The sequence below is a fragment of the Tarenaya hassleriana genome, unplaced genomic scaffold (genome assembly GCF_000463585.1).
Source record: "Tarenaya hassleriana unplaced genomic scaffold, ASM46358v1 Cleome29, whole genome shotgun sequence".
Taxonomy (NCBI): domain Eukaryota; kingdom Viridiplantae; phylum Streptophyta; class Magnoliopsida; order Brassicales; family Cleomaceae; genus Tarenaya; species Tarenaya hassleriana.
In genome coordinates this window covers 1,522,360-1,549,144 of record NW_010966092.1, presented here as the reverse complement: position 1 = coordinate 1,549,144, position 26,785 = coordinate 1,522,360, and the positions used below count along the sequence as shown (strand labels likewise).

Here is a 26,785-nt window from a genome sequence, read left to right as displayed (position 1 = left end):
TTGTGAAAAATTCAATCAAGCTGCCCGGACCGCCAGAAGACGTAGAAACAGGGATGAAGAAGGGGGAGGTCACACCGAGATTTGAAGACAAGTGGGTGGCTAAGAAGGGCAATTTTCTAGGGATCATAGTGTGCAACCATGCGTGTAGGACGGTGCAGAGTTCGCAAGTGGTGGCACCAAAGGCCGAACACGATGACAGCACCATGGACATGATCCTGGTTAACGGGAGTGGCCGGCTGAGACTGATGAGGTTTTTCGTGCTTCTGCAATTGGGTCGGCACCTTTCCCTTCCATACGTAGAATGCGTAAAGGTAAGCGTGTTTTCCTCCCCCACCCCCTCGAGTTTCATATGTTCTCCCTGTTTGATCGTATAATCTGCCTTGGGGGATATTTCCATTGTCCATGATCTTTTACACGTATATGTATATATAATATATGTGTGTGAAATGTGCAGGTGAGATCAGTGAAGATAAGGGGAGGGAGCAAGACGCATAATGGGTGTGGTATAGACGGAGAGCTATTCCCACTGAACGGACAGGTAATGTCCTCAATGCTTCCCGAGCAGTGCAGACTCATCGGCCATCATCCTTCCCGACGTGTATAATTATAATTATAACAATAAATACGTTGAAAAGTGAGTGAAAGTGTGTTTGTGTGAAGAGAGCGGGTTGTTATTATATCTTTGATGAACTCTTTTTGTCGGCTTCAGATAACATTAGAGTGGCTTATGTTGATGATGATGAAGTAATTAACCCATCCGCTTGTGATGTCCATTGTATATCCTTTTGCCCCCCCCTTGTTTGTTTTCTGTTCTTTGTTCGTTGGGGTCATTTTGAGTTTTTTTATGAGTTTTAGACGACGATTGTTGCAGACTTGAGTTTTTTTTTGCTGTTGGACATGTCAATGGATCGTATTTTGGTATAAATCCTTCATGGCATATATATATATACTGTATACATATTGACATATACATGTATAAACATCTCCATGCATGTGAAATGTGAGAGGGTGTTAATGTTTTTTGTTGATTTTAATTAATCCTTTTAATATTGTGTGATTAGCCCTGGTTTCTGTTTCTCTTTCTGATTTGATTCTTATTGTTATAATCACGGCAAACTTACTTTTTTTATTTATTTGTTTTCATTTCGGGTTTTCCTTCGATCTCATAAAAGATGTTAATGCAAAATCATCGGCAGAGTTCAAAATGGGGTTTAAGATCTCTTCGTCGTAGTTGTTTTTAAGCCCGAAGTATCGTGCCGATCGAATTTAAGTCCTCTTGGTGGTAAATTTATTTATATATTAATTTCTGGTTAGAGAAGATGGCGTATATATATATATATATCTATATCTATATTATAATTATTCAAAAGTATTATTATTCGATTAATATAGCATTCACATAGTTTTGTTCGGGCGGCAATACCGAAGATGTCGTCCAACTCCTTGTAAAGCCAAACCACTCTCCCTTCGCATCTCCACCGCTGCTTCCTTTGGGAGAATTCTTATTTTATTTTCCGAAATGATTCACCACTCCACCATTCCAAAACCCTCCTTCCCTGCTTCAATTCCTATCCACAAGCGCCCTTTTCCCGTCCGAATCCGATGCGAATCCGCCGATCTGTCGCGTCGGACCAATGCGAAGTTGCCGGCCGCGGCGGCGGAGGATTCGGCGAAGAATCCGATCGAGCTGGAGAAGAGTGCGCCTTACCCTGGAGGAAGGCCGAAGATGGGGCCCTTCACGGGAAGAGACCCCAACGTCAAGAAACCTTCTTGGTTGAGGCAGAAGGCGCCGCAGGGGGAGAGGTTTCTGGAGGTCAAGGGCTCCCTCTCTCGCCTCAATCTCCACACCGTCTGCGAGGAAGCTCAGTGCCCCAACATCGGCGAGGTTTCCTCTTTTGCCCCCTCCATTTACTGATATGTGTATGATTTCTGCCGTATATATGTATATGTGATTGCGGGTATGCGCTTGTTTTGCTGCAGTGTTGGAATGGTGGAGGTGATGGTATAGCTACTGCGACCATCATGGTTCTGGGTGATACTTGTACCCGTGGCTGTAGATTTTGTGCGGTTAAAACCAGTACAAATCCTGCTCCTCCTGACCCGGACGAGCCAGAGAACACGGCCAAGGCAATTGTGAGCTGGGGGTGAGTGATTGCCATTGTTTTCTTTTCCAGTTCTGGGTAACGCTTTTCCTCTTCGGTTGTCAAAGATCAGTCTATTCTTGAGGAAATGGATAGGCAAGTCTTAGGTACTTGTGTGTACATGAGGGGTTGCTGTCTTGGCCAGTGTTCAATTAGAGAAATCGGTTTTGAGCTACTTTGGTAAAACTTAGTTAGGGTGATATCAGATGTCTTGCCTTGCTCTTTCACTCTGTGTGTGGTAGTAACGGTAAACACTTCTGTCTAGTCTTGTTTTAGCTAAGTTATCGAAAAGAGTAACTTATCAAGTGATCCTTCAAAGTAAGAGTGAGAATCAGGAGATGTGAACATTTAAAGCCAAGTTATTCAAGTCTGCAAATTGGTGTGAACATTTAAAAGTGAAAGTTCAAAGTTATGATTTCTTGTTTTTCCATTGTTTCAGTGTAGAATACATAGTTATCACAAGTGTAGATCGTGATGATCTACCCGATGGCGGGAGCGGACATTTTGCACAGACTGTCAAAGCTATGAAGGTCAGTCTATATTTTTTTACCTACCATTTTATCTTTGGAAGTTAGATGTAATGGAATAATCAAATAAGCTCACTTGTTATTGGAAGGTTTTGGCAAGATTTTTGTTGAATAGCATTTTTTGTGCTGTTGTACATTCGACAGAGGCTCAAGCCAGATATAATGGTAGAGTGCTTAACTTCTGATTTCCGTGGAGACTTTGAGGCTGTGGACACTCTCGTGCACTCTGGGTTGGATGTTTTTGCTCACAACATCGAGACTGTGAAAAGGCTTCAGAGAATTGTGAGGGATCCTAGGGCCGGGTGAGTGCTTCTTTCTTGTTCAAGGCAGAAGGGTTATGTTCTGTAATAAACCTAGGGCTTAATAAGTGCTGGTTGCTTATCCGATATCAGATAATGTTATATGCCCACAAACAATGCCTGATAGATGGACTGATCAACAATTTCCATTTCACATTATTTGCCATGAGTTCAATATTTTACTCATCCAGTCTCTATTCAAAATTTCAGCAAAGCCCATGTGTTTTTAGTTACAAAATTAGTTAGCTTTAAGGGAGATGGCTTCCTCAAACACATTGGTAAAAGGGAAACATTGGTGTATAGTCTGTGTTTTCTTCGTGTGGTAGGCTTAGGCTTCCTTCATGTAGCTCACCTGTGCAACTGCAGGTACGAACAGAGCTTATCGGTTCTGAAACATGCAAAGATTAGCAAGCCCGGAATGATCACCAAAACATCGATAATGCTGGGTCTGGGCGAAACAGATGATGAGTTGAAGGAAGCAATGGCTGATTTAAGGGCTATAGATGTTGATATTCTAACCCTTGGACAGTATTTACAGGTAAATATTGTATTCTAGCACTCTATTTACCAGATTCCAGCATAGAGAGATTTTTTGCCAATCCAATGAACATTTTCTTTCAGATAGTTTTCCTTTTTGTTATACCAAACTTCGACCTTTCCATTCCTAGTGTCAAAACCTGCAAATGTGATACAAGAAACCCTAATCTTTATATCTCTTCGGCTACACACAATGCAGCCAACTCCCTTGCATCTGACTGTAAAAGAGTATGTCTCGCCGGAGAAATTTGAATACTGGAAAGAGTACGGGGAATCAATAGGGTTTCGATATGTTGCAAGCGGGCCATTGGTAAGCAGCTCTGTCTAATCATTAACTTGATCATTCATTGGATTTGTTCAAATGAAGAATAAGAAAAATGTTGGTTTTGGATTTATTTTTTGTGTGGATAAATGCAGGTAAGGTCCTCATACAGAGCAGGAGAGCTGTTTGTGAAGACAATGGTGAAAGAAAGAGCCAAGGACAGCATCACCACAGTGTAAGCCAAAGCTACAATGGTCACATTCATTTGGGTCAGCAGCATCCATCCCCACATATAAAAACTCTTGCTCTATTGTGGGAGAAGATAAAAATACCCCTTTTTTTAACTTTTTTTTAACTCGTTAGTGATTTTTAAAATTTTAAATACTATTATCCCAAATGGACCAGCTTTGAAGGCAATAAGTAAAATAGATACATATGTTTGTTAATTAATCATTGTAATTGTTAGGGTTGGTTTTTTTTTTTAAAAAAACATGTTGAATAGAGAGAAAAGGGGCGAAAACAAGTGTGGGGTGTTAAAAAGTAGTTCCACTTGGAGTGGAGTATTTAAGGTTTTAATTTGAATCTTAATGATGGAAGGAAATGATTGCAACATGTCATTCTTTCACTCATTGCATTTCCATCATCACAAAATCCAAATTTTAACCCGTTGGTTTATCCTTCCATTTTGTACACCAAAATCCAATAAATTCGATAATCATATAAGCTTATCCCCATCAGCAACAATTGTGGCTTCAGAAAACAAAAGTTTAGCTGCAAATGTTTTACTACAATCGCATCGTATAATTTATTTAATACAGATTTAGGTTATTCGGTCGGTGAAATTAAATTCAGTGACATGACAATGGACTGACCAAAGGACAAATTTTTTGTAAGACTCTCTCTCTCTCTCTCTCTCTCTCTCTCTCTCTCTTCTCTCCTTACTTCCTTGTCTGTGTCATTCCTTTCTCTTTTTACTTCGCCATTAGCGAAACACTTAAATATACGCTTCTACCACCTCCTCTGATTTTCTTATTGTTCAAGGGACACAACCACGTTTTCTCCATCCTCTCACATCCGTTTTCTTGCTTCTGCTTCCTCGTTTTCCAATCCCATCTCCCTCTCACCTTCTCTCCCACGGCCCGCTATTCCGCGACCCAGAGGCAAGAGGAGTGGGATTGACGTTCTGGTTTTCTCTCGTTTGGTGGGTAAGAAGCTGAGAGCTTTCTGGGTATGGCGTGTTTTCGTCGTTATCATATCATCTCTCTCCAGAAGGTGTGATTCGTTTCGGGTTTTCTCCGTTTTTCTCGGTTTTCTGATCTATGCCCCCGTTTGGTGTCTCAGATTGTCGCTCTGTCGATTAGAGTTGAAGACTGGATCTCGGCTGTTTTCCGCCTTTCCGGGTTTCTGATATTTTGCCTGGTTGGTAGAGGATTTTGAATGTCCGACGCTCTAAGGGTTTCGTTTCCGCCATGACCACCAAGCGCGCCTACAAGCTCCGTATCCTCTACCATTGTTGTTTACTTTCATGTTTCTCGGGATCCCCTTCTAGGGTTTTTTCTTTGGCGCGTCATGATTTAGCATCCACTGCCGTGCTTGATCTGCAGCTTCTAGCTCGGGGGTTTCCCGAGTCAACTTCCTGAGATCTATCTTGATTTGTGTTATAATTTGTACCTCTCAGTATTTCTCGCTGAATTTTAGACAACTAGTCAAGTTTCAATTTTGACTCGAGTCTTATCTGGTAACGATGTTGAGACTTGACTTGGATGATAGAGGAATTTGTGGCACATTCTGCTGCTGTGAATTGTCTCAAGATCGGGAGGAAGTCTTCGAGGGTTCTTGTAACGGGTGGGGAAGATCACAAGGTCAATCTCTGGGCTATTGGTAAGCCCAATGCCATTCTGGTTAGTTCTCCTTCTTCTGCTTCAATGGTGGCTTGCCTTGGTAAATTATGTAGAATGTTGTAGCAAGAAGCCTGTACTCATCTTCAGTACTATGTTTGAAAGTGGAGATGCCCTTAAATATATATAGCTCAGAAATGCATATTGAAAACTTCTTTTTATGTGGGTGTTTTTGGTCAGAGCTTGTATGGGCACTCGAGTGGAATAGATTCAGTCACTTTTGATGCTTCGGAAGTCTTAGTAGCAGCAGGAGCTGCAAGCGGTACTATCAAAATTTGGGATTTGGAGGAGGCTAAGGGTAAGTATAGTGATACCATGAAGATGCATACTACACTTTTCTTTTTCTTCTTGTCATCAACAATTCAACTCGTTTGTCTGTCTGTTTAACTACATTCCCGTGGTGGTCGCATTATGGATAGTTGTCAGAACTCTCACCGGTCATAGGTCTAATTGCATTGCGGTGGATTTTCATCCTTTTGGTGAGTTCTTTGCATCTGGCTCTCTCGACACAAATCTAAAGATATGGGACATAAGAAAAAAGGGTTGCATCCATACTTACAAGGGTCACACACGAGGAGTCAATGTACTCAGATTCACCCCTGATGGTCGGTGGGTTGTATCTGGTGGGGAGGACAACATTGTGAAGGTTAGTATCTGTGTTTACTGTCCTCGGTTGTTTTCCTTTGTTTGGTATGGGACTGTCTTGTGCATTGGGGAGGACAACTGCTGAGCATTCAATGTTCATTGTTACAAACTAGTTAGAGTTATTCTTTTTCAAGGAACTCTGGTAAAATCCGGATTATATTTTGAATAAAGTAGAAATAGGTGTTGGACTGTTGAAGGTCGATAGTCTTTTAAGAGAATAAAACTCTGTTTTAATTTTCCTTGCTATATGTACTACCATGGATGACACTCTGCAATAGACATCGTCCTTACCTCTCAGAGATTTGCACCACCTCCTGTATTTGTTATCCTGAAAAGCTAAACTCCTGGGATTTTTGTTTCTGTTTGTACATGTCCCTCACTATTTGGCCTTCAACAGGTTTGGGATCTGACCGCTGGTAAACTGTTGCACGATTTCAAGTGCCATGAGGGCCAAATTCAATGCCTAGATTTTCATCCCCATGAATTTCTACTGGCAACAGGTTTGTTGTACTCTCTAGAAAAGTTGCTTAACATCGAAGTTCATGTATTTAGGAGAGACATAAGACAGTTGCTATGACAGTACATTAACAAAAAGAAACACTTAGCTTCTTAGTGATATGAAGTAACACAACTGCAGTATTGTATTAATCAGCTCCAATATCATTTGTTGTTCATGACATTATCTTGACCATCTTTTCCTTTTTCTAACTCACAGCTTTCCTCGTACCTTATGATTTAACATCACAACATATATGCATGAAAATAATGCTTGATCCTGTTACAACATAAAATAACAATATTGGACTTGTATCTTATTTTTTCCTTGGTAACAGGTTCAGCTGATCGGACTGTAAAATTTTGGGACCTTGAAACCTTTGAGCTGATTGGTTCTGCTGGATCTGAGGTTTCATGTGTTGTTCTAGTTCTTCTAGATCTTTTAGCATTCAACCTTTTCATTCAAGTTTCTAACATTCTCATTCCTCCTAGTCCACTGGTGTTCGCTGCTTGACATTTAATCCAGATGGGAAGACTGTGCTTTGTGGGTTGCATGAAAGTCTAAAGGTAAGTTCTTTCAACAATTTGATCACGAGGATATGGTATGTCTACTTAAAGAAGGTTGACCTGTCGAACTCTCTTTGGAGGATGTGTTTCTAATGCTTGCTGTCCTTATATCGTACCTTTGGTTCTAACTTTAGTGCAAATTGTAGATTTTTTCTTGGGAGCCAATTAGATGTCATGATGGGGTGGATGTTGGATGGTCAAGATTATCAGATCTGAATTTTCATGAGGGAAAGCTTCTTGGTTGCTCATACAATCAAAGTTGTGTAGGTGTATGGGTTGTGGATCTCTCGGTACTGCTCTGCCTTTGTACATATTTTGCTATCGCGTGACCTTCCACTTTATGGGTGTCAATTGTCATTTCTAAGTCATCATTTTCTAATTACATGATCAGCGCACTGAACCATATGTGGCTGGAGGAGCTACTCAACCAAATGGTCACTCTGAGAAGAAATCTAGCTCAGGCAGAGATCCAGTGGTTCTGAATGATAACAGCTCAAAGGCTGTTCTTGGAAAGCTGTCTGTTTCGCAAAACACAGATCCTTTGTTGAAGGAAACAAAGACCCTCGGAAGATTATCGGTTTCTCAAAACTCCGATTCTTTGGCAAAGGAAGCTAAGTCTACTGGAAGGTTATTAGTATCTCAAAGCTCAGAATCATTGTTGAAGGAAACAAAGCCTCTCGGGAGGTTGGCAGTTTCTCACAATTCAGATCCAGCTAAAGAGTCAAGGACTTTGACTTGTATGTTGACTTGTTGTCTAAATTTAGAATTATCCATTCTATATTTCATTTTTCTCTTCTTGTTCATGTTTCTGCTTATTGAGCCATGTTTTCCTCGTTTTATATGTTGCTTGAAGCTACAGGAAGTGTACCAGGCACTCCTCATAGGGTTGGTTTAAGCAATGCACCAAAGACCACTTCCAGTGTTCCGGTTGCTGTTTCTAATGCTGCTACCTCAAAGAGGAATTTTGCCAGAGCTAACCCGTCAGTGAATCCTCCTGTAATGAACAAAGCAGATTTTGTTCCAGTTATTGTACCCAGATCAGACCTTAGCGATGAGCAGACAGCTGAATCCAGGGCAGAGCTTGACATAATTGGAAGAACCATGCCATACTCGCTGCAGTCAAAAGCATCTGATCCTCGAAGGTTGCCAAGCAACAGAAATGAGCCAGATCTGCCAACCACATCCCTTCTTGAAAGGTCTAGCTCTCAGGCAACTGAACCAAGCACTACTTTGGATGGGAATTCATTTCCTAGTGTCAAGGGCGGTACACAGGGTACATCTGCTGCTGGGAGGAAAGCTAACAATTATAGGTATATGGGATTCGGCAGGAGTGGTTCAAGATCACTGGTGGGATCACCTCCAAGGAACCATGACGAAAACTGTATGTGTACATGCCTTTCCAATCTCTACCTGTTTTATTGTGGTTGGTTGGTTTTGTCAACATTTTTGTACGAAATGTGAATGCCATCTGATCTCTATTTACCATTTGTCCCATCAAATATGATCTATTGTTTTCTGAATTTCTGGCGGAGTTGTGAAAAGTATTTATAAAATCCTTGCTACCATGAGAAACATGCACAATTTTGGGATGATTCAAGCTTGAGGGATATATAGTGCTTTTAAGGTGTCATATGTTTGGATAACACAACTTTGTTGTTTTTATGCGGCTTCTAAAATATATCTGCATGTTTTCTTTTCTCTTGAGATCTTGAGTTCTGAGCTTAAATTTTCTTTTTCAGATGACGTAACGGACTACAGAGCAAATAGAGATCCCGATCCATCTGAAAGTCAAAAAGGAGGTAATTCTTTGTTTTCGTTTATCATCTTTTTGTGTGCAATTGAATAGATTCTCATCCTTGTGCATTTAACATAATAGGAAAACTGCATTCCCTCGTCATAAATAGGGAGAGAAGAGGGAGAATTTCCAACTTTGAGGGGCCTGTTTCAAGTATTTCTGGTGGAAATATATCTGCCCAAAACGTCCGCCCTTCTAATACGGTAATGGTCTCAAGTTTTGTTGTCAGTAGTTTCATTTTCAAACAAGCAACAGTTTCTTGTTTGCCTACAATATATACCGTCAGATCAGAAAGATTTGAAAGGTACCTCATGGTACACAAAAGGGCCCGAAATCCTTTAGGAATTCGAGTTGTCCATTCTACAGTTGTACAATTGTATTTATTGTTCTGGACACTAGAGTGGCTGATCGAGTAATATCCCAGGCTACTAATCAGCAACACCAAGTCAAGTCATGCTTCTTCTTACATTTTTCTGATGACTAGCCACTAATGCATACAATATCTTCTTTCCTGCAGTTCAAGCCAAGAGGAAACCATTTATCACCTGCAGAAGGGATCAGTTCAGCTAGCGAAGAGGATATTGTTGTAGATATAATGGAGCAGCATGATCAATTTGTCAGCTCTATGCAGTCTCGTTTGGCTAAGTTACAGGTAATTGCAAAGAAAGTATCAGTTAAGATTATTATTGTTTATGACTTGGTCTTCTTCATTGACCTGTAGTTGATGCAGTCTTCTTAATTTGATTGGTAGTTATTAGTTCTTTTGGATTCTTCATGATGTGCCACATGTCATGAACATCTAAATTGCACGTAGCTTACTGTATATATTTATAAAAAAAATGAGGCAAATACTTAGCATATCCAAACATATGTTCTAGTAGTATTAGATTTTATTGTTTTAAATAAATTCAGTAACTGCCTGCAGGTGGTTCGTAGACATTGGGAAAGAAATGATGTCAAAAATTCAATAGAGGCGATGGAAAAGATGGCTGATAATGCTGTGAGTCCATTTATCCTGTAATTATGTATAGATAGCATGTATATCTCTAAAGAAAGTAACATGATTCCCGTTTCTTCACTGGTTACAGGTCGTTGTGGATGTATTGAGTGTGGTAACTGAGAAAATTGATATTCTAACCTTGGATATTTGTACCTCTCTTCTTCCCCTTCTGACAATTCTTCTGGGGAGCGAAATGGAAAGGTAAACATGAACTTCTTTAAATTGAAACTTGTCCTTTTTTTAAATTGAAATTTAGTTTCACTGATGCTCACATCTAGATGTTTGTACATTTTCTGGTTGACAAAGGTTCTGCTGGGTTGTCTTTACCCTTTAGGGTGTGAACTGAGAGACTATAGTTGGGGTTATTTACTCATCATGTGACGTGGTTAGATAGTTCCTCTAGCTCAGCGTAGTTCATTTACTGGAGAAGTTGTTTGATTTTCATGCTTGGAGACATTTGAGGAGTTTAAAGGGTCTCCAGTCCATTATGTGTGCTCTAGTCAAAGGTTGTCATCCAACTCAGTTGATCAAAAGATCGCATTGTAGTTCAGTTTCAATAATGCAAGGTTCTTCTTATGCCTGAATATGACTTTGCATTTTGTTTACTTCGTGTGACAACCTAACCATCCTTGTAAAATGTCATGGTTTTTAATGCCACATTATTGAGATATCATCCCTCAACTGTCCATGATATGTTCTACTGGTGTTTTTTTAACAATAAACTTGCTTCTAGGCATTTGAGCGTGTCCCTGGATTTGCTGCTTAAGCTTGTCAGGATGTACGGTTCACTGATTTACTCATCACTCTCTGCACCATCATCTGTTGGCGTAGATATTGAAGCAGAGGAAAGGTGGGTTGGTTTCTTTATCTCATCTGTATCATTTCATCACCACCATATTGTATCATTCATTATAACTTAAATCTTATTTGGAACTCTGCCACATAGGATTGAGCGTTGCAGCCGTTGCTTTGTTGAACTTGAGAAAGTAAAGGCATGCCTTACATCTCTAGTGAGGTCAGTAGTTGTTTGTAACTTATGAACAATGAAGAGAGAGTTAATCATTGGTAAGTCGTTGTTAGGATTGAATGGCTCGTATGCTTTTGCTTTGTGGCTCTGTGTAGAAGAGGAGGATTGGTGGCTAAGTCCGCCACTGAACTCAATCTAGCATTCCAGGAAGTTTCAAGATTCTAATCAGACAGGAAGTTCCAAATGGAAAAGATGCAAATCCAACCAAAGCTAACCTTCCTGTCCTGTCGGAGAAGAACCATCTTTGCCCCAATCCTTTACTTCTTGACGTGGATTTGGTTGCAAAGGAGATTCTAACAAACAATGATGATGACACAACTACATTAACCATGGAAGACTAATCTTTTTGCTTCCGAGGCAAAAACTTCTGCATACTCAGGCTTACTTGGCTTGTAGAGAGCCGTTTCGGCTGGTTTAGGTATTCTTTTGTGGAGTGTTCTTTCTTCCCATAGAGCAAGAGTGTATGTATTTCTGCATTTGCTGGATTTGTGTTTTGCTAATGGCATACAAGAAGTGTTCGGTTCTGTGTTCTCATGAACCAAACATCTGGTCTACTTAAAAAAGTAAATGACATTGGATATCAGACCAAAAAACAGAAGCTCATTTCAGACATTGTTACAGGCGAATGGTTCTGTTGGTTACTGTTGCATTAGATCTTGAAGTATTTGTACCCGAAACCAGGATCCGTCATGCCCTCTTCCCAATCTCCCATTCTTCGTCCCCCGAATACTACTTGTTGAATGCCCAAGTACCTGAAACTCATATCATCAGTCACTGCCCGTGTTTAAAAAATGTATGAAGTGGAATGGGAAATTGGGCTTTCTGCATTGTAGGAAGCATAAGATATATACAGTATTGAGATGGAACAGATGGAAAGGCCAGGACTTACTCTGAACTCAGAACTGTCAAGGAGTTTAGAAGTACATCGATGGCAAATATATCAGAAGTACCTAGGTCAATCCTGCGACACAAGAGGGTTAAATTCATATCGTAGCCATGTATCGGAGGCAGAAGAAGAATATGTCGGTAAGATATTCCCACCAAACACGACCCCAATTGTCCTGAAACTCGACGTCACTGATATCATGGAACGATGATGGCATCACCTTGGAACCCTTTTCTGCGTCGTAGAGAGGATCATGCTCCATTGATGAATTTGCTAACTGCCATTGTATTAAAAATTGTGTTGTTAATTCATGGGGAAGGTCCCAAGAAGGAAAAAGAACTAACAAGAAGGTGAAACCCATTTCAGCTTTCATTATCTTATTGAGGAGGATTTACTATTACAATAAAAATAACTGATCAGGTTTGCATTTGTGAACTCCAGGTGAAAGAGAGCAAGAAGAAGCCTGACTAGCTAGAAGACAAACAAACAGGACTTATGCCTCTGATGAAAGTGAAAAAAAAAACTTCACTCTAGAAACTGATCCCAATATAATACATTACGCCCAAGTTTTCCCTGCGATCCCAGGAACCTAAGATCGTAACTAATCTGAGAAACCCCGCTGAGTAACAAAATGTTAATACCACAAATCATAGGAATGTACAGGTGATGTGGTGTATATAACTACATAAAGCAACTGAAATGTGTAATATGGTCACCGAGACAATGGGGCAAGTAACAGGAATCAATCAACATCAACATCGCCTTAATCCCAAGTAACAGGAATCAATAGTGAACAATAAACAAACCTGCAAGTTCGATGTATTGAAAGCACCCAATCGCCCCATAACATACCATGCTTGAATAACCTGTTGACAACATCAGTCAGAGATGTGCACAAGACAAAGTGGACAAAAGGAAAAATCTGAAACATAAAAAAATGATCTAAATCATCAGCTGTTCATTAAAACTCAACATCAGTAATAGCGAGAAAAAGATTAGCATCTTACACTCCCGATAAGGTCAACATCGCAATCAGATGGTGATCCATAGAGCTCAAACCATATAAACGAGTCAACGGGATTGAAACTGCACCCATTCAAATAGGAAACTAGTACATTGTGAGTAATGGTTATAAGATAGCAATATAAAGTAAAGAGATTGTATTCTTCAACTACATCAGCGATCCTTTTTTTCCCCTATTTTCCTAGTTTCTTGCAAATTAAAGCGAATTTGTCACTCATTTCAGCTCCATTTCCAGACAGACTTAAGCAGTATCCTCAATAAGTACTGCTGTAAAGCCCGATCCCGATCACCTATATAGGTGAAAGAGACAAATTCCTCTTCCATCCGATTACCTATCCAGTTTCCTCTTCTTTTATTATCTAAGTCCACAACATATAAGGTGTAGTTCAACGTATGAAATTATAACCGGGTTTCAAGGAATGCAGACTTCAAATGAAGGGGAGAATGGGAAAGGGTAAAGAAGCAGAAACAAGTTGCTCACTCTCGGAAGCTAACTTTGAAAGCAAGCACCGAACCAGTCTTCTGCTTTTGGAAATCTCTTCCCTTCTTCCTCACTCTTTCTTCAACCTGTACAATACGTATACAGATGGATTTTATAATCAATTCCATTGAAATATAACACCAAATCTGCTTATGCAGCAAAAAAGGAAGTTTTAGCATATCAAATTTTGATTTGCACATAAACTACAGTATGCGATGAGATTCACGTCACGGTGATAAAGGAAGACAACCCACACACTTTTTTTCTCATGAGCTCTGGATCCCCAACACTATCGCCAAGAACAGCTCGAAGCTCTTCATCCTCTTTACACGCATTCTCCAATACTCTGTACATAAAAACCTCGTGAATCTCTGCCAAAAAGAGTGGATAAATGCACTAAAGAATCAAGCTTTCAAGCTTTGTTGTCAATGGAGCAAAAAGGCAAACGCTTGGAGTACAAAAATGGAGAACGAGTACTTGGCCCAAGAAGGGTAATTGTGGAGACGATCGTATTCGCGCTTCCTCTTCTCTTCCCGAACCTTGAGGAGTCTCCTCCCTCTCGCCGTCGTGCCGGACCCCTTCGCCACCGCGACTCCGCCGTCATCACCGGAGGAACCGCCACTTGCACCGGAGACGTCGTCCGAATTGTGAGACGCGGCAGCAAGGACTGGAAGATTACGCTTTTGGGGAGAAAATGGATGTGTCTGAACGACAGAGAAAGGCGCGAAAGCAAAACTGAGATTGTTGGTTGACGCAGAGAGTGAAAACAGCTGATTCCTGAACATTGCTTCCGCTTATTCGATTCGTCGCGTCCCCTGAAATTCGGACAAGCTCTTCGAAAATTCCCTTACAAGACGAGATATTTTTCCTCTCTTGCTCTGATTCATGGATTAAGTACTATCTTAATCAGCAGATTAAAGGCTAAATCCATAATTAGTGATAAACAAACACGGTGTTTGATTTGGTTTGGTCCGGTTTATTCCGGTTTTATCAGATCGAAGCCCAACTCAAACCGAATTGAGCCTTTAGGCCCAAATAAATAAAAAGGCCCATTCATGTATAATTAAATCTTGACCGTTCGTTGGATTGCCAACTCATCGATCCAAGTCAAAGTACAAAAACAAGCCAAAAAGTTAAAAGTTAATGAGAACACCACATTCGCGCGTTGTGTTGGCGCCATAACTTGGAAACGAGTTTCGTTTTCCCTCTTAATATTCTTCCATTTATGCTTTTGCATCTCACATCTCTGAAATTCCTCATCGTTCTCCCGGGAAGGTTTTTTTTTTTTGTGAGAAAGTTTTCTACCTGTGAATCTCTTTCTGTTGTTTGAGAAGAAGTACAAGAAGAAATGGCAGGCAGATCTTCTAAAGCAAACGCACCGAAGCCAAGGAAGAGGGTGGAAGCTGAATCCGCGAACGCATCATCCTCCACCCTTCTACGTGCCAAAGATGGTAGCGCCTTCGCTCGCTGGTATTCCTTCTTCCCAACGGATGTAATTTAATTTGTTCTGGTCGAGAAACTGTGGCTCGTTACTGTCTTCGTAATTTCTACGGGATATGTTTAGGGTTTACCTTTCAGTCGTTGTCTTGTTTGGTGATTTCATCTGGGATATGTTCTCTTATGAGTTTTTGAAAATATGGGTCGTCCTTAATTTTAACTGGAATTGATTAAACGATTTCAGCGAGGAGTGCAAAAGGGATGTACCTGTGGCCCTTATCAGCATGCACAGTTGCAGTCTCGACGCTAAGATTAAGATGAATCTGGGTAATTAGCTCTTCAAACTCTTGTCTTACTTTTCTGTCATCATAATCTTATTGTCATGAAATTCTGAGTTGGGTTCTGTCCTTTTTCGGTGATTCAGAAGCCCAAGTTGTTGAATTACAAGCAGAGCCTAAGAAGAAACCTGCCGAGAGGTAGGATCTTAGCGTTATCGATCTGATGGGGGTATTACTGAATTCTTGTCCTCGAAATGGCTTTTTATCATTGTGATCATTTCTGTTGTTTAGGAAGAAGCCAACATCTGATGAGCCTAAGCCTAAGAGATTAAGAAAGTTGAAGGATGAGAAAAAGAGCAGTGCCTCAAACAAGCCCAAGCGTCCTCTCACTGCTTTCTTCTTGTTCCTGTAAATCCTCAATTCCTCTACTCATTTTCATGAATTTTGCTCTTCCCCTTCTTTCAGAGTGCATATGATGTAATTGTGGGATGATGCTGATGATACTATCTTTACTTTCCAGGGATGATTTCAGAAAAACGTTCAAGGAGGAAAACCCTGGTTCCAGTGTGAAAGATGTGAGCTTTGTAATTGGGTTCATATGTGCTTGACATGGTTTCCATTTTCGTTGTGTTCATGGAATATTGACATTATATACAGTGCTGAATGTACTTGTTTGATTTACTTTTAGGTTGCCAAGCAGGGTGGTGAAAAGTGGAAATCTATGACTGATGAAGTGAGTTCTTTTAATGGTTTGCTATATATTTATGCAATATTCGTGCTGTATTTTGCAGTGTTCTTACTGTGATTGGGTTGATTTGCTTATTCAGGAAAAGAAGCCGTACACGGATAAAGCTGCTGAGCTCAAGGCGGTATACAACAAGTCATTGGAAAGTGAGAACGCTGGAAGTGAAGAAGTATGCCCATTGCTAATAGTTTGATCCTCGTATTTCTTGTACATGCATGGTTATTGGTTCTAAGCGTTGTTCTTACCATTCACTTAGGAGGGAGGAGAGGCGGAGAAGAAATCCGACGAGGGTGATGGGGCTGCTGAGAGTGAAGAGAACGAGGCTACAGAGAATGAAGGTGAAGAGAAAGAAGTTGAAGCTAAGGAAGAGGAAGAAGAGATTTTGGATGACTACTAGAAAAAGCCATCATCTTTACCCTCTTAGCCCCTAGTCTCTGTTTTAATGAATCGAAGCATCAAAGGATTTTGAACCCTAGCTATGGTGGCATTAGTTGTTCTGGTTTGCCACAGATGCATGCCTTTTTGGTTTCTGATGCATTGTCCAGTCAATGAATATATATAACTTTCAGCACTTGCCCCTCTCTCATTATCACCTTCTTGGTAAGCAAATACTTACCTAAATAAGCAGTTGCAGGGAGGATGTTGAATGTTCTCCCTTGAGGGATCACTCACTCCTGTTTGGTCTGAAACTTGCACGATCAGTGCCTTGCTGTTCAAGAAATTGATAGAAAGGTCATTTTTAGTAAGATGATGATGATGATGATGATGATGATGATTGATGGATAAGATGGTTATGGGTACGATCTTTACCTTCTGATATCGTTGTAGGTATAGGAATATTAGAAGCCAAACACAAACTGAATTTGACAACTTGGAACAAAAAAAGGAAATCCATTAAAGATAATGTGCGTCCGTGGACCAAACTTCGAATGGATTTGTCTAGAAACCCATCCTCCATTACACTATCTTATATAAATTGGAAAAAAATAAATAAATTATATGGATCCCTTCGTTATAGTGTTCTTATTATTCATCTAGAATTTTATACTGCTATAATTGCAAAGCCCCTTTATTTTATGTTTTGTTAAACTATGATCGAGTTTAAGTATACGAAAATAACAAAAAAATAAAAATATTTAAAACTTTAATTAGATATCCTATGATCTCACAGTAGGTTCCTCATGCACGATGAGGACGTAATATATATCTAAAATTATATAATATATCTTTTTAATGACCAGGTTCTTTTTCTATATTTCGTAAATTATATTTATTTTATGGGACCATGTGCTTATTTCAACTTATCGTGCATTAAATGTCATGTAATGCCGACAAGATATCTCTCTCACATTTTTGAGCTTTTTATTTGAAGAAGAAAAATAAATTATAGGGATGGGATTTGAAGGGGCGAAATGGGAAAAACGGATTTCATAAATCCACACCTCTCTGTGTATAGAGCTACAGGGGCACTGTCTCTGTGCTTTGCCTGAGAATCCTTGTGGTCACACTTCGCATAAATGGAGAGTAAGATAGAGAGAAAGGAACTCGAGATGACGGAGAGAATGAGATGGGCTAAGATGGTGATGATGATGATGATGATGATGTCGTCAATGGTGATGATGGTTGGGTCTTCAAGATTGCCCAGAAGAGTCGACGATGATGACTCCGAGATCTTCCGACGACATTTGCTCGCCAATGGCCTTGGCCTCGCTCCTCCCATGGGGTTCTCTCTCTCTCTCTCATAGTTGTTCATACAAATTCTCATGTGTTCTGGTTTGTGGGCATCCTCAGTGAACTGAAAAGCTGCGAACTTTTTATGGTAGACGAAATTGTGATTGGCCCACCGAAATGGGTATTGAAAAATAAATGATGGGTTCTAAGTGGTTTAGCCAATGAGACTTCTGAACGTGAATGAGTGAATCTGTGGCTGTCTTTGACCAATTTGCAGTAGATGAGGCTTTATTTTCGGGATGTTTCTCTTGCAGAACTTGAAGCTGTTCTTCATGTCCCTCTTGTTGCCTCAGTTAACTTGAATGTGGTGTTTGCAGGTGGAACAGCTGGAACCATTTCAGCTGTAACATAAACGAGAAGATCATTAGAGAAACTGGTTAGTTTTAAGGCATCGGTTCTTGATTCACATTGCAAAATGTCAGATCTTTCTTGTGTGTTTTTGTCTTTTTATCCACCATTTTTTGTCTTTTGCTTGTTACAGCTGATGCTCTCGTTTCCACTGGCCTCTCTAAGCTCGGTTACACCTTTGTTAACATCGGTATGCTGTTCTCGAACATTGATCAAATATTGTTGGAAAACTTTTGTCATGAATCCTTGTTCACGGTACTGAAACCGGCTTAATCTTGTTGTTCTTCAGATGACTGCTGGGCAGAAATTTCTCGTAATGACAAGGTATCATCTATCATACGTCTTTGTTCTCGGAGAAGTTGTTCTTGGATTCTCGTTGCATGAGCTCTTCTACGTTTCTGCATTTGTTCCTATACGTTTTCTAGGGAAGTCTGGTCCCGAAGAATTCAACATTCCCTTCTGGTATCAAGGCCCTTGCGGATTATGTTCACAGGAAGGGCCTTAAGCTCGGGATTTATGCCGATGCCGGGTAAAGTTTTGTTTTTATTTTATTTTATTTTTTTCTTCAATCATTGGAACAACGAATAGAGTAAGAAGACATATATGTAGACTTCACAATGATTGGTGTTCAGGTACTTCACTTGCAGCAAAACCATGCCAGGTTCCCTCGGCCACGAGGAGCATGATGCCATGACATTTGCTGAATGGGTATGATGATTTTCATTTTTCCGACATTCTCAAAACTTATAAACGTATGGACAAACCTCATTTTCAGACAGCAATAACATCATACAAACATTCTTAAACTGCAGGGGATAGATTACTTGAAGTACGACAACTGCAACAATGATGGCTCCAAGCCAACTGTTAGGTATATAATGCATTAACTGATTTCAGGATTTTTAGCCATTAGAAAGAATAATGTTTAACAGTGAATGGATGATGTTTTAGGTATCCCGTGATGACCCGGGCTCTGATGAAAACCGGTCGCCCCATCTTCTTTTCGTTGTGTGAATGGTAAAACCATCTTATCTTCCCTTTCAAACAAATGTATGTCTTGTTTCCACTTTCGCTGAAGTCTTTAAACTCGAAACTCATGTCAGGGGAGATATGCATCCAGCTCTCTGGGGCTTTCAAGTGGGCAACAGTTGGAGAACCACTAATGACATCTCTGATAACTGGCCTAGGTAACATGATATGTCCCATGACTTGAAAGCCTCATGGAATGTGAGATGAAAGCTGCTCTTATATCGTTCTTCATGTGTATCTGTGTCTGTTCAGTATGGTCTCTAGAGCAGACATGAACGAAGTCTATGCCGAGCTTGCAAGGCCCGGAGGCTGGAACGGTGTGACATTTGCAAGATCAGATGCTATGTTTGTTCAGAACTTGTTTTCAAGTATATATGATATGATACATGGGTTTTCCTTGGTTGCAGATCCGGACATGCTTGAAGTGGGCAATGGAGGGATGGCAAAGGATGAATACATTGTCCATTTCAGCATATGGGCAATCTCTAAGGTAAGAATCACAGGCTGCTCTTGAGATGATCTTGCAAGGTTCAGACAAAACTGCCCTCCTGAGCCAAAAAAAACACCATTGTTGCAGGCTCCTCTTCTACTTGGCTGTGACATAAGAAACATGACAAAAGAAACAATGGAGATTGTCTCCAACAAGGAGGTCATTGCTGTTAATCAAGGTACTTGCTGCATTCCCGAGATCTCTTTCGGAAAAAAAAAACAACGGAGAGATTGTTTCAACTCCTTGTTTGACAAAAAAAAAATCGTTTTCTTTTTGTTTCAGATCCACTTGGGGTTCAGGCCAAGAAGGTAAGGATGGAAGGCGATCTCGAGATATGGGCAGGACCGTTATCAGGTTACAGAGTGGCTCTGCTGCTAGTGAACCGTGGACCATTACGGTCTGCGATCACTGCCCATTGGGATGACATTGGCATCCCTGCAAACAGCATCGTTGAAGCCAGAGATCTTTGGGAGGTACCTATATACATATACATACACACCCACATGATCAAAATCAGAATTTTGCTACTGAGTCTCAGTCTGGTTTCTGATGAATGTATATATATCTTCTTTTCTGATGAACAGCACAAGACTTTGGCCCAGAAGTTTGTCGGAAACCTGACTGCTACAATGGATTCTCATGCCTGCAGGATGTATATTCTGAAACCCGTCGCTTGAGAAACCTTTGCTCTGTAACTACATATTTGATCAATGGGCAATAAGATTCAAAGGGCGAAAGGCAAATGTCTTTCCCCCTTTTCTCATTCACTTGAACAGATCTATAAAGGATCAAAGATTTATGTCAGCTTTGTTTGGGCCATTATCAAAAATACACTTACTTTGCTATTTCTACTTCAAGACCTACCCTTGTGACCATGTGACCAATATGACCGAAATATAGTGTGATCACATATTGATCTCATTGTTCATAACGTTAAATTTATGATGTTTTAATCAAATGATTAGTAAGATATACAAGGTATGAATATAATGAATTAGTGTGATCACCATAAATTTAACGTTATAATCGATAAAATCAAAATATGACCATACTATATTTCGGTCACATTGGTCACATGATCACAAAAGTAGGTCTTGAAGTAGAAATGACAAAGTAAGGTTATTTTTTATATAATATCCGTTGTTTGATGCTTTTTTTTGTAAAATCCATAAAAAAAATTTAACTTACAAAACGGCGGAAAATATATTTCTAAATTTTGGCTTAACAAATTTATTTCCAAACTTACGAAATTTATCATTATAATTATCAAAATTATAAAATGTGCCTTTATAATTTTAATTTAAAAATTTATGGTGTTAGAAAAAAACTCGACAATATTAATTCATAAATTAGTTTAAGAATTATAGTAATATATTTTGTAAATTTGAAAATAAATTTATCCAATAAAATTTTTAGAAATTAGTTTTTAAATCAAAAGATTGTGTCTTTTTTTTTTTTGGGCCTTCTCTTTGCGTAAGAGACACTCGTCAATGAAATGGGTCCGAAACTTTCGATGAAAGCCAGACTGGAGGTCCACCCTCCAAGCTAGTGGCTGTACCGTGATGTGTGCCTTATTTGGTTAACAACCGAATAATCGAACCGATCTGAATCGAATAATATATAACCGTAGCTGAACCGAATTAGATATAAAATTCAATAGTTATAATTTTTTTAAAACCGAACAAATCGAACCCAAATCCAAACCGAACCGAAAAAACCATAAATCTTCTTAAAAAATAAGTATTCTTATCATAACCGAACCGTTTCCGAACCGAACCAAACCGAATTTAATATAAAAAATGAATGGTTATAGTTGTTCTAAAACCGAAATAATAAAACCCGAAAATAATCGAACCGAATCCGAACCAAAATCCGATCAAGCCACCCCAATGGTGTCTCATGATCGAAGACTTTGACCAGAGTTCGGATTAAATAAAATTATAAAAAAACACTTTTGAGATATATTTGATAATTCAATTTTTTTATAAATTTTATCCTATTTCTTATATGGTTGCCATTCAATGCCTCCAAATTATATATTTATAGGAAACTAAAAGAAATAAACAAAAATATATATATATATCTTGAAGATAACACTTCATTTAAAAAAACGAATTATTTAATTAATTGAAATAAAATTTTAATCGACCCTAATATTTACTCTTTTGATTGAAAGTTATTTGCCGACATATTTTAATTTAAACTAAATAACATCTTTGACTTGTGTGAAACATGCCTTTTCGTTGAAATTAATAACCACCACACCTAAATGAAAGATCACATATCCTTGTATCTTATCTTTTCAGACTATTACATATATTTTTTTATTTAAATTAAACATAATTAATTGGATAATTATCACATATATTTACTCGTACATATTATATTACGAACATTTAACTCTTCTATCATATCTATAATATGAAATTCATAATAAATTTTAGCCTTTTTATTCTCACAAAGCTAAAATATCAAAGATTCAAATTAAATTTGTCCGATAATTTTTTTAAAAAAGATTATTTTTTAACTCATTTGTATGGGTGTCAATTTTGGCACGAGATTCCAAGTGCACCCGAAAAATAGCGAGTTATGGATCTATATGTCGAGATTCAAAAAATTTTGGACTTTCAGGTTAGGTCTAGATCGGACTTCAGGTTGACTCGAAACCAAATTTTTTTTTAAAAATAATTAAAATTTTAAAATCATAGAACAAGTTTATAGATTAGGCTGAATCCAAACTCGAAATCTATAGGATCAGGTTTCAGATCTGGTTATTTGGACTCGAAAAAAAATCGGATCGATCCGAATCCGAACCCAAAACCCTCGGACCAAATACGTGTTGGGACCGGGCGGACCGAATTCACCTCTACCATTTGGACTTGGTCTTTCTCTTTGCTTAAGAGACACTCTTCAATGAAATGGGTCCTCCGATCATTATGAAATGGTTCACTCTTCAAGCTAGTGTCTGTACAATGGGATTTCATGATCGAAAACTCGCTTCAAGATTACTCCTTGTGGGGAAACATAAATGTTCAAGAACAGAAAGTACACTATCATCTTTCTGTCTATACGTATAATATACGTATATACATACATGTAAGATACGTATATACACATATAAATACGAGAGAACAGCTCACAACTGCTCTCTCCAAACACAGCTTACAAATGTTGCAGAAACATGTTCACATCACAACAACCACTCCCACTCTACTACTACTACTACAGACAAAAGTGTTAAGCATGGAATTTGATGCGACAGTATATATATATATATATATATATATAGTAGATTAATGTACAATTGTTAATTTAATAATATATGTCAGGAAATTCGGCTTTTTTATTTCAGTTGAATTATGGAAATGTGTGAAGATTCTATGTCCATGCTACAAGACGATCACTTTGAACCCACTTGCCCCAGAGACAAAGATTGCCAGAATGTGTATGTGTCAGTGTGTGTATATATGTATGTATGTTTATATATTTCTTATTTGTTACAACTAAATAACTTGTTATGGCCACTTTATGCGTCACACTTGGGGTTCAGAAACGTGTATACAGCGTATGGTTATTCAATTTTTTTTATATAAAAAAAATCTGAACTTGGTTACCCAAATTTGAGTGGTCGAGTGATAAGAGAACATACAAAGTATACTTTTATTCTGCGTTCAAATCCAAGTGTGGAGAGGAATATTCACCTGAACTTTCTCGACACTTAGGCAGATATAGTTGGACCAAAGGTCCAGTAAACTTCTGAATTATAAAAAAAAAAACTTTCTTAGTTTTCTTATACAAATCAAATTATATGGAAACTAACCAAAGGATACATTTCTTCTACACGGATGGAGCAAAAGACCGTAACGACAAAGCAACATCACTTAGTTGTGGCCCCACTTGCCCTAGACTAGAGACTATACCTACGTTACATGTACATGTACATATACAATTATACATACATATATATACACGCGTAAAACTGAATTTCTCTTTCATGATCCCACTTGGGCACTACATTTATGATTTATTTCCAAAATCTATTCCAATTATTTCGCGCATTTAAAGTTTCGGCAGAGAGATTTGCTCATCACCTTTGAGCCTCTCTCTCTCTCTCTCTCTCTCTCTCTCTCTCTCTCTCTCTCTCTCTCTATCTCTCTCAAGCAACGATTGGATTGAAGCAATGGTTCAGCGTGTCTTTGTGTTACTTCTTCACCTGCTGACGCTGGTCGTGATCGCAAACGCAGGAGTTCACGAGACGCAAACGCAGGGCGGGAGGAGAACGCTGTTGAGCAACGGGCTTGGCCTCACTCCCCAAATGGGGTTCGTATCCTACCCCCACTACCCTCTTTCCTCCGTTTTCTTTTTTCTTGATTCGCAAGTCACGAAGTAGTATTCACGTTCCTCTGATCAGATGGAACAGTTGGAATCATTTCCAGTGTAACATCAACGAGACGCTCATCAAACAGACCGGTAAATCGAATCTACACTTGCACACATATTTATGATCATTACAAAAAAAAAAAGGTGGAAGAAGATGATATTGAAACTGTGTTGCAGCGGATGCAATGGTGGTAAGCGGGCTTGCTGCGTTAGGGTACAAGTACATCAACATAGGTGAGAGAGAGAGACAGTAACAAGATTTATTACAGATGAGTTTGTTCATGTCCTCTGTTCTTTTGCCTGATTTAGTGTGGGTTTCATTTCCTGTTCTCAGATGATTGCTGGGGTGAATTCAACAGGGACTCTCAGGTAAAGGGGCAAAAACCCATTTTGTTTTTGGGGTTGGGGGGGGCGGGGGATGCAATGATGATGATGATGATGATGAAGTGTTTTAAATCAATGGTTTTCTATGTAATGGCAGGGGAATTTGGTTGCCAAAGCATCAACCTTTCCTTCAGGAATAAAGGGTTTAGCAGATTATGTTCATAGCAAAGGGCTTAAGCTCGGGATCTACTCTGATGCTGGGTATATACACGTACATGTATATGTATACATATATATGACAGGACTCTCTATGCTACATATAATCCCAAATCTTTGTTATATACAATCATCTTTTTCTGGTCATCTTATTCTGTTTTCTTCATGCATAGGACTACTACTTGTAGCACAACCATGCCGGGTTCACTCGACCACGAAGAACAAGATGCAAAGACTTTTGCCTCATGGGTATGTATGTATGCATGTATGTATGTATGTACGTACGTACGTACGTACGGGGAGAAAGACCCTTCATGTCAGTTTTTTGCATACTGAAAACTCCAACAGGGTGTTGATTATTTGAAATACGACAACTGCGCGAACACGGGTCTTAATCCGAGAGAAAGGTACATGAAGATGGGCAGAGCTCTGCTAAATTCCGGCAGATCCATCTTCTTCTCTTTGTGTGAATGGTAAGAAGAAACAGTCCAAACTCCAAAAAAAAGTTTGCAACTTTATTTTTTTTTTCTTGAAATGATTTTGCCCTTAAAGAGATTTTGATGAAAGAAACGGCGAAATTGAAAGGGGACAAGATGATCCAGCGACATGGGCAGGAGGTGTAGGGATATACGTCCAGAAGACTTATCCAAGTTCTCATATTTATTAATCTTTTCTAGCAACCTTCCCATCTAGCAAGAAAGGTGAACAATGATCCCACGAATGAGAGCCCTCCCCTTTCCATGGTCAAGAATACGTAAGATGTAGCACCATCAAGCTAAAGGCCATAACCAACCTCTTTCTTTATGCATAGGCGACATGGGCAGGAGGTGTAGGGAATAGTTGGAGGACAACAGGAGACATCCAAGATAAATGGGAGAGGTACATGCACACACATATATATGTGGGTGTATATGTGTATTCTTCACGGCATTCTAACCAAACATAACATAACTGGTCTCTTGTCTTCAAAAGAACTGAATGTTCCTCTGATGTGTTTTTCTTTGCCCTTTATAGCATGACACTCATAGCCGATCAGAACGATAGATGGGCATCTTACGCGAAACCTGGATCATGGAACGGTACTATACTCGGATCCGAAACCCTTTCCTTAATCTCGGACGAGATTCTGATTCGACTACTCGTAATCTGGAACAGATCCAGACATGCTGGAAGTGGGAAATGGAGGAATGACAACTGAAGAATACAGGTCCCATTTCAGCATCTGGGCATTGGCAAAAGTACAGAACTGATATATACACTATGCAGAATTCCCTATGCACCATGATGATGATGATGATGGTTCTTCCATCTTTAAACCGATTTAAGATCGGATTTTTTATTCTCTATAGGCTCCGCTGTTGATTGGATGCGATATCAGATCGATGGACAAACTCACCTTCAAATTGCTTAGCAATAAGGAGGTGATAGCAGTGAATCAAGGCGAGTACAAAAGGCTGAACGAATCTGAATGAATTTTTTTTATGAACCAGACATGAACTGATGATCCTACTTTGAACTGTTTGGTCGGTGTTCAGACAAACTTGGTGTCCAGGGGAAAAAGGTCAAGAAAGAGGGTGATCTTGAGGTAATCTAACCTAACCTAACATACTAACTATGAAACCTCTAGGGCTAGGCAGATAAACCAGAAAAATTCTCGGGTACCCGTGAATAATACTACCCGAATACCCGAGCCACACGAATAAGACTTAAGAGAACAAATGCAGGTATGGGCAGGACCTCTTACCAAGAAAAGAGTCGCGATCGTCCTGTGGAACAGAGGAGAATCACAGGCTAACATCACGGCTCGCTGGACCGACATTGGCCTCGGCTCATCAACCGTCGTCGATGTTCGTGACTTGTGGGAGGTAAAGCTTCCTACTTTATTATGCATAGAAATGCTTCCTATTTTCACGAAAAACTAAAGAAAAACTTCTTATGATGTCGTGCAGCATTCAACTAAGTCAGCAGTTAAGTACCAAATCTCTGCTCTAGTGGAGCCTCATGCTTGCAAAATGTACACTCTTACGAGGCGCAAAGCATAGGATGCCAGAAAAGGACCACACAGATATCTCTATTCCGCACTAAATACCGCAGCTAATCAAGCAAGGAAACTATACCCTATCAAACTATTGAGTTGTAATAATGTTTCTAAGTTATTTAAGGTTTTCCTTCCTATGTTGGATCTACGATGACAGGAATCAAAGAGGGAATATCGTTAACTGGA

At 39.4% G+C, this 26,785-nt stretch overlaps 7 protein-coding genes across 10 annotated transcripts in view; 6 read left to right on the top strand and 1 right to left on the bottom strand.

Annotated features, from left to right (window-relative positions):
• Positions 1-782, top strand: part of LOC104818390 (sphingoid long-chain bases kinase 1-like) — a 5,470-nt gene extending 4,688 nt beyond the window's left edge. The window contains exons 9-10 of the mRNA XM_019203084.1: positions 1-311; positions 455-782. The exon at positions 1-311 is cut by the window's left edge and continues 35 nt beyond it. Coding sequence (XP_019058629.1) covers positions 1-311; positions 455-604 — 461 coding nt within the window. The 3' untranslated portion in view covers positions 605-782. The remainder of the gene's footprint in view (positions 312-454) is intronic.
• Positions 783-1,408: 626 nt separating this feature from the next.
• On the top strand, positions 1,409-4,231 carry LOC104818389 (lipoyl synthase, chloroplastic). The gene is made up of 7 exons (XM_010547958.1): positions 1,409-1,885; positions 1,981-2,144; positions 2,581-2,671; positions 2,813-2,970; positions 3,334-3,505; positions 3,704-3,814; positions 3,922-4,231. Exons 1-7 carry the CDS (start codon positions 1,520-1,522, stop codon positions 4,003-4,005), a joined length of 1,146 nt encoding a protein of 381 aa, XP_010546260.1. The 5' UTR covers positions 1,409-1,519; the 3' UTR covers positions 4,006-4,231.
• Positions 4,232-4,699: 468 nt separating this feature from the next.
• Positions 4,700-11,717, top strand: LOC104818387 (katanin p80 WD40 repeat-containing subunit B1 homolog). 2 transcript variants are annotated; one of them, XM_010547956.2, is made up of 19 exons: positions 4,700-4,971; positions 5,108-5,263; positions 5,537-5,667; positions 5,845-5,962; positions 6,084-6,310; positions 6,707-6,809; positions 7,143-7,213; positions 7,297-7,371; positions 7,518-7,661; positions 7,763-8,108; positions 8,225-8,752; positions 9,111-9,170; positions 9,248-9,369; positions 9,684-9,818; positions 10,092-10,166; positions 10,255-10,367; positions 10,900-11,016; positions 11,113-11,181; positions 11,289-11,717. In XM_010547956.2, exons 2-19 carry the CDS (start codon positions 5,236-5,238, stop codon positions 11,356-11,358), a joined length of 2,532 nt encoding a protein of 843 aa, XP_010546258.1. In that variant the 5' UTR covers positions 4,700-4,971; positions 5,108-5,235; the 3' UTR covers positions 11,359-11,717. The 2 variants fall into 2 exon arrangements, with proteins under 2 accessions (XP_010546258.1, XP_010546257.1); XM_010547955.2 differs by having other exon boundaries at positions 4,700-4,994.
• On the bottom strand, positions 11,643-14,466 carry LOC104818388. Its single transcript, XM_010547957.2, has 8 exons — positions 14,061-14,466; positions 13,842-13,929; positions 13,584-13,669; positions 13,087-13,165; positions 12,886-12,945; positions 12,235-12,356; positions 12,083-12,154; positions 11,643-11,945 (listed from the first exon to the last, which is right to left on the bottom strand). Exons 1-8 carry the CDS (start codon positions 14,366-14,368, stop codon positions 11,843-11,845), a joined length of 918 nt encoding a protein of 305 aa, XP_010546259.1. The 5' UTR covers positions 14,369-14,466; the 3' UTR covers positions 11,643-11,842.
• Positions 14,467-14,807: 341 nt separating this feature from the next.
• On the top strand, positions 14,808-16,629 carry LOC104818386 (high mobility group B protein 7). The gene is made up of 8 exons (XM_010547954.2): positions 14,808-15,053; positions 15,265-15,347; positions 15,445-15,496; positions 15,590-15,706; positions 15,819-15,873; positions 15,987-16,031; positions 16,126-16,212; positions 16,300-16,629. The coding sequence occupies exons 1-8, from the start codon at positions 14,932-14,934 to the stop codon at positions 16,438-16,440; spliced, it is 702 nt and encodes a 233-aa protein (XP_010546256.1). The 5' UTR covers positions 14,808-14,931; the 3' UTR covers positions 16,441-16,629.
• Positions 16,630-17,431: 802 nt separating this feature from the next.
• LOC104818385 (alpha-galactosidase 1) lies at positions 17,432-20,486 on the top strand. Of its 2 annotated transcripts, none has more exons than XM_010547953.2 (14): positions 17,432-17,766; positions 18,092-18,150; positions 18,256-18,312; positions 18,412-18,446; positions 18,548-18,651; positions 18,770-18,830; positions 18,935-18,993; positions 19,074-19,139; positions 19,226-19,309; positions 19,404-19,468; positions 19,559-19,641; positions 19,729-19,819; positions 19,924-20,114; positions 20,226-20,486. In XM_010547953.2, exons 1-14 carry the CDS (start codon positions 17,561-17,563, stop codon positions 20,316-20,318), a joined length of 1,254 nt encoding a protein of 417 aa, XP_010546255.1. In that variant the 5' UTR covers positions 17,432-17,560; the 3' UTR covers positions 20,319-20,486. The 2 variants fall into 2 exon arrangements, with proteins under 2 accessions (XP_010546255.1, XP_010546253.1); XM_010547951.2 differs by having other exon boundaries at positions 17,434-17,766; positions 18,755-18,830.
• Positions 20,487-23,728: 3,242 nt separating this feature from the next.
• On the top strand, positions 23,729-26,747 carry LOC104818384 (alpha-galactosidase 2). 2 transcript variants are annotated; one of them, XM_019203091.1, is made up of 15 exons: positions 23,729-23,961; positions 24,053-24,111; positions 24,199-24,255; positions 24,356-24,390; positions 24,503-24,606; positions 24,735-24,810; positions 24,910-25,034; positions 25,147-25,162; positions 25,373-25,440; positions 25,576-25,640; positions 25,717-25,799; positions 25,911-26,001; positions 26,097-26,146; positions 26,286-26,426; positions 26,511-26,747. In XM_019203091.1, the coding sequence occupies exons 1-15, from the start codon at positions 23,822-23,824 to the stop codon at positions 26,601-26,603; spliced, it is 1,203 nt and encodes a 400-aa protein (XP_019058636.1). In that variant the 5' UTR covers positions 23,729-23,821; the 3' UTR covers positions 26,604-26,747. The 2 variants fall into 2 exon arrangements, with proteins under 2 accessions (XP_019058636.1, XP_010546252.1); XM_010547950.2 differs by having other exon boundaries at positions 23,730-23,961; positions 25,147-25,178; positions 25,389-25,440.
• The last annotated feature ends 38 nt before the right edge of the window (positions 26,748-26,785 follow it).

Bases quoted from the DNA above. Each gene is read 5' to 3' on its own strand.
- LOC104818389 (XM_010547958.1), top strand. From the start codon at position 1,520: ATGATTCACCACTCCACCATTCCAAAACCCTCCTTCCCTGCTTCAATT. The intron at 1,886-1,980 runs GTTTCCTCTTTT...GTTTTGCTGCAG, and splicing joins AGTGCCCCAACATCGGCGAG to TGTTGGAATGGTGGAGGTGA. The intron at 3,506-3,703 runs GTAAATATTGTA...CACACAATGCAG, and splicing joins CCCTTGGACAGTATTTACAG to CCAACTCCCTTGCATCTGAC.
- LOC104818387 (XM_010547956.2), top strand. From the start codon at position 5,236: ATGACCACCAAGCGCGCCTACAAGCTCC. The intron at 6,810-7,142 runs GTTTGTTGTACT...CCTTGGTAACAG, and splicing joins TGAATTTCTACTGGCAACAG to GTTCAGCTGATCGGACTGTA. The intron at 8,109-8,224 runs GTATGTTGACTT...TGTTGCTTGAAG, and splicing joins AGAGTCAAGGACTTTGACTT to CTACAGGAAGTGTACCAGGC.
- LOC104818388 (XM_010547957.2), bottom strand. From the start codon at position 14,368: ATGTTCAGGAATCAGCTGTTTTCACTCTCTGCGTCAACCAACAATCTC. The intron at 13,670-13,841 runs GTGTGTGGGTTG...CGTATTGTACAG, and splicing joins CAGAGCTCATGAGAAAAAAA to GTTGAAGAAAGAGTGAGGAA. The intron at 13,166-13,583 runs GTGAGCAACTTG...GAATGGGTGCAG, and splicing joins TTCAAAGTTAGCTTCCGAGA to TTTCAATCCCGTTGACTCGT.
- LOC104818386 (XM_010547954.2), top strand. From the start codon at position 14,932: ATGGCAGGCAGATCTTCTAAAGCAAACGCACCGAAGCCAAGGAAGAGG. The intron at 15,054-15,264 runs GTATTCCTTCTT...AAACGATTTCAG, and splicing joins GGTAGCGCCTTCGCTCGCTG to CGAGGAGTGCAAAAGGGATG. The intron at 16,032-16,125 runs GTGAGTTCTTTT...TTGCTTATTCAG, and splicing joins GGAAATCTATGACTGATGAA to GAAAAGAAGCCGTACACGGA.
- LOC104818385 (XM_010547951.2), top strand. From the start codon at position 17,561: ATGGAGAGTAAGATAGAGAGAAAGGAACTCGAGATGACGGAGAGAATG. The intron at 17,767-18,091 runs GTTCTCTCTCTC...TGGTGTTTGCAG, and splicing joins GGCCTCGCTCCTCCCATGGG to GTGGAACAGCTGGAACCATT. The intron at 18,151-18,255 runs GTTAGTTTTAAG...TGCTTGTTACAG, and splicing joins GAAGATCATTAGAGAAACTG to CTGATGCTCTCGTTTCCACT.
- LOC104818384 (XM_019203091.1), top strand. From the start codon at position 23,822: ATGGTTCAGCGTGTCTTTGTGTTACTTCTTCACCTGCTGACGCTGGTC. The intron at 24,607-24,734 runs GTATATACACGT...CTTCATGCATAG, and splicing joins GGGATCTACTCTGATGCTGG to GACTACTACTTGTAGCACAA. The intron at 26,427-26,510 runs GTAAAGCTTCCT...GATGTCGTGCAG, and splicing joins ATGTTCGTGACTTGTGGGAG to CATTCAACTAAGTCAGCAGT.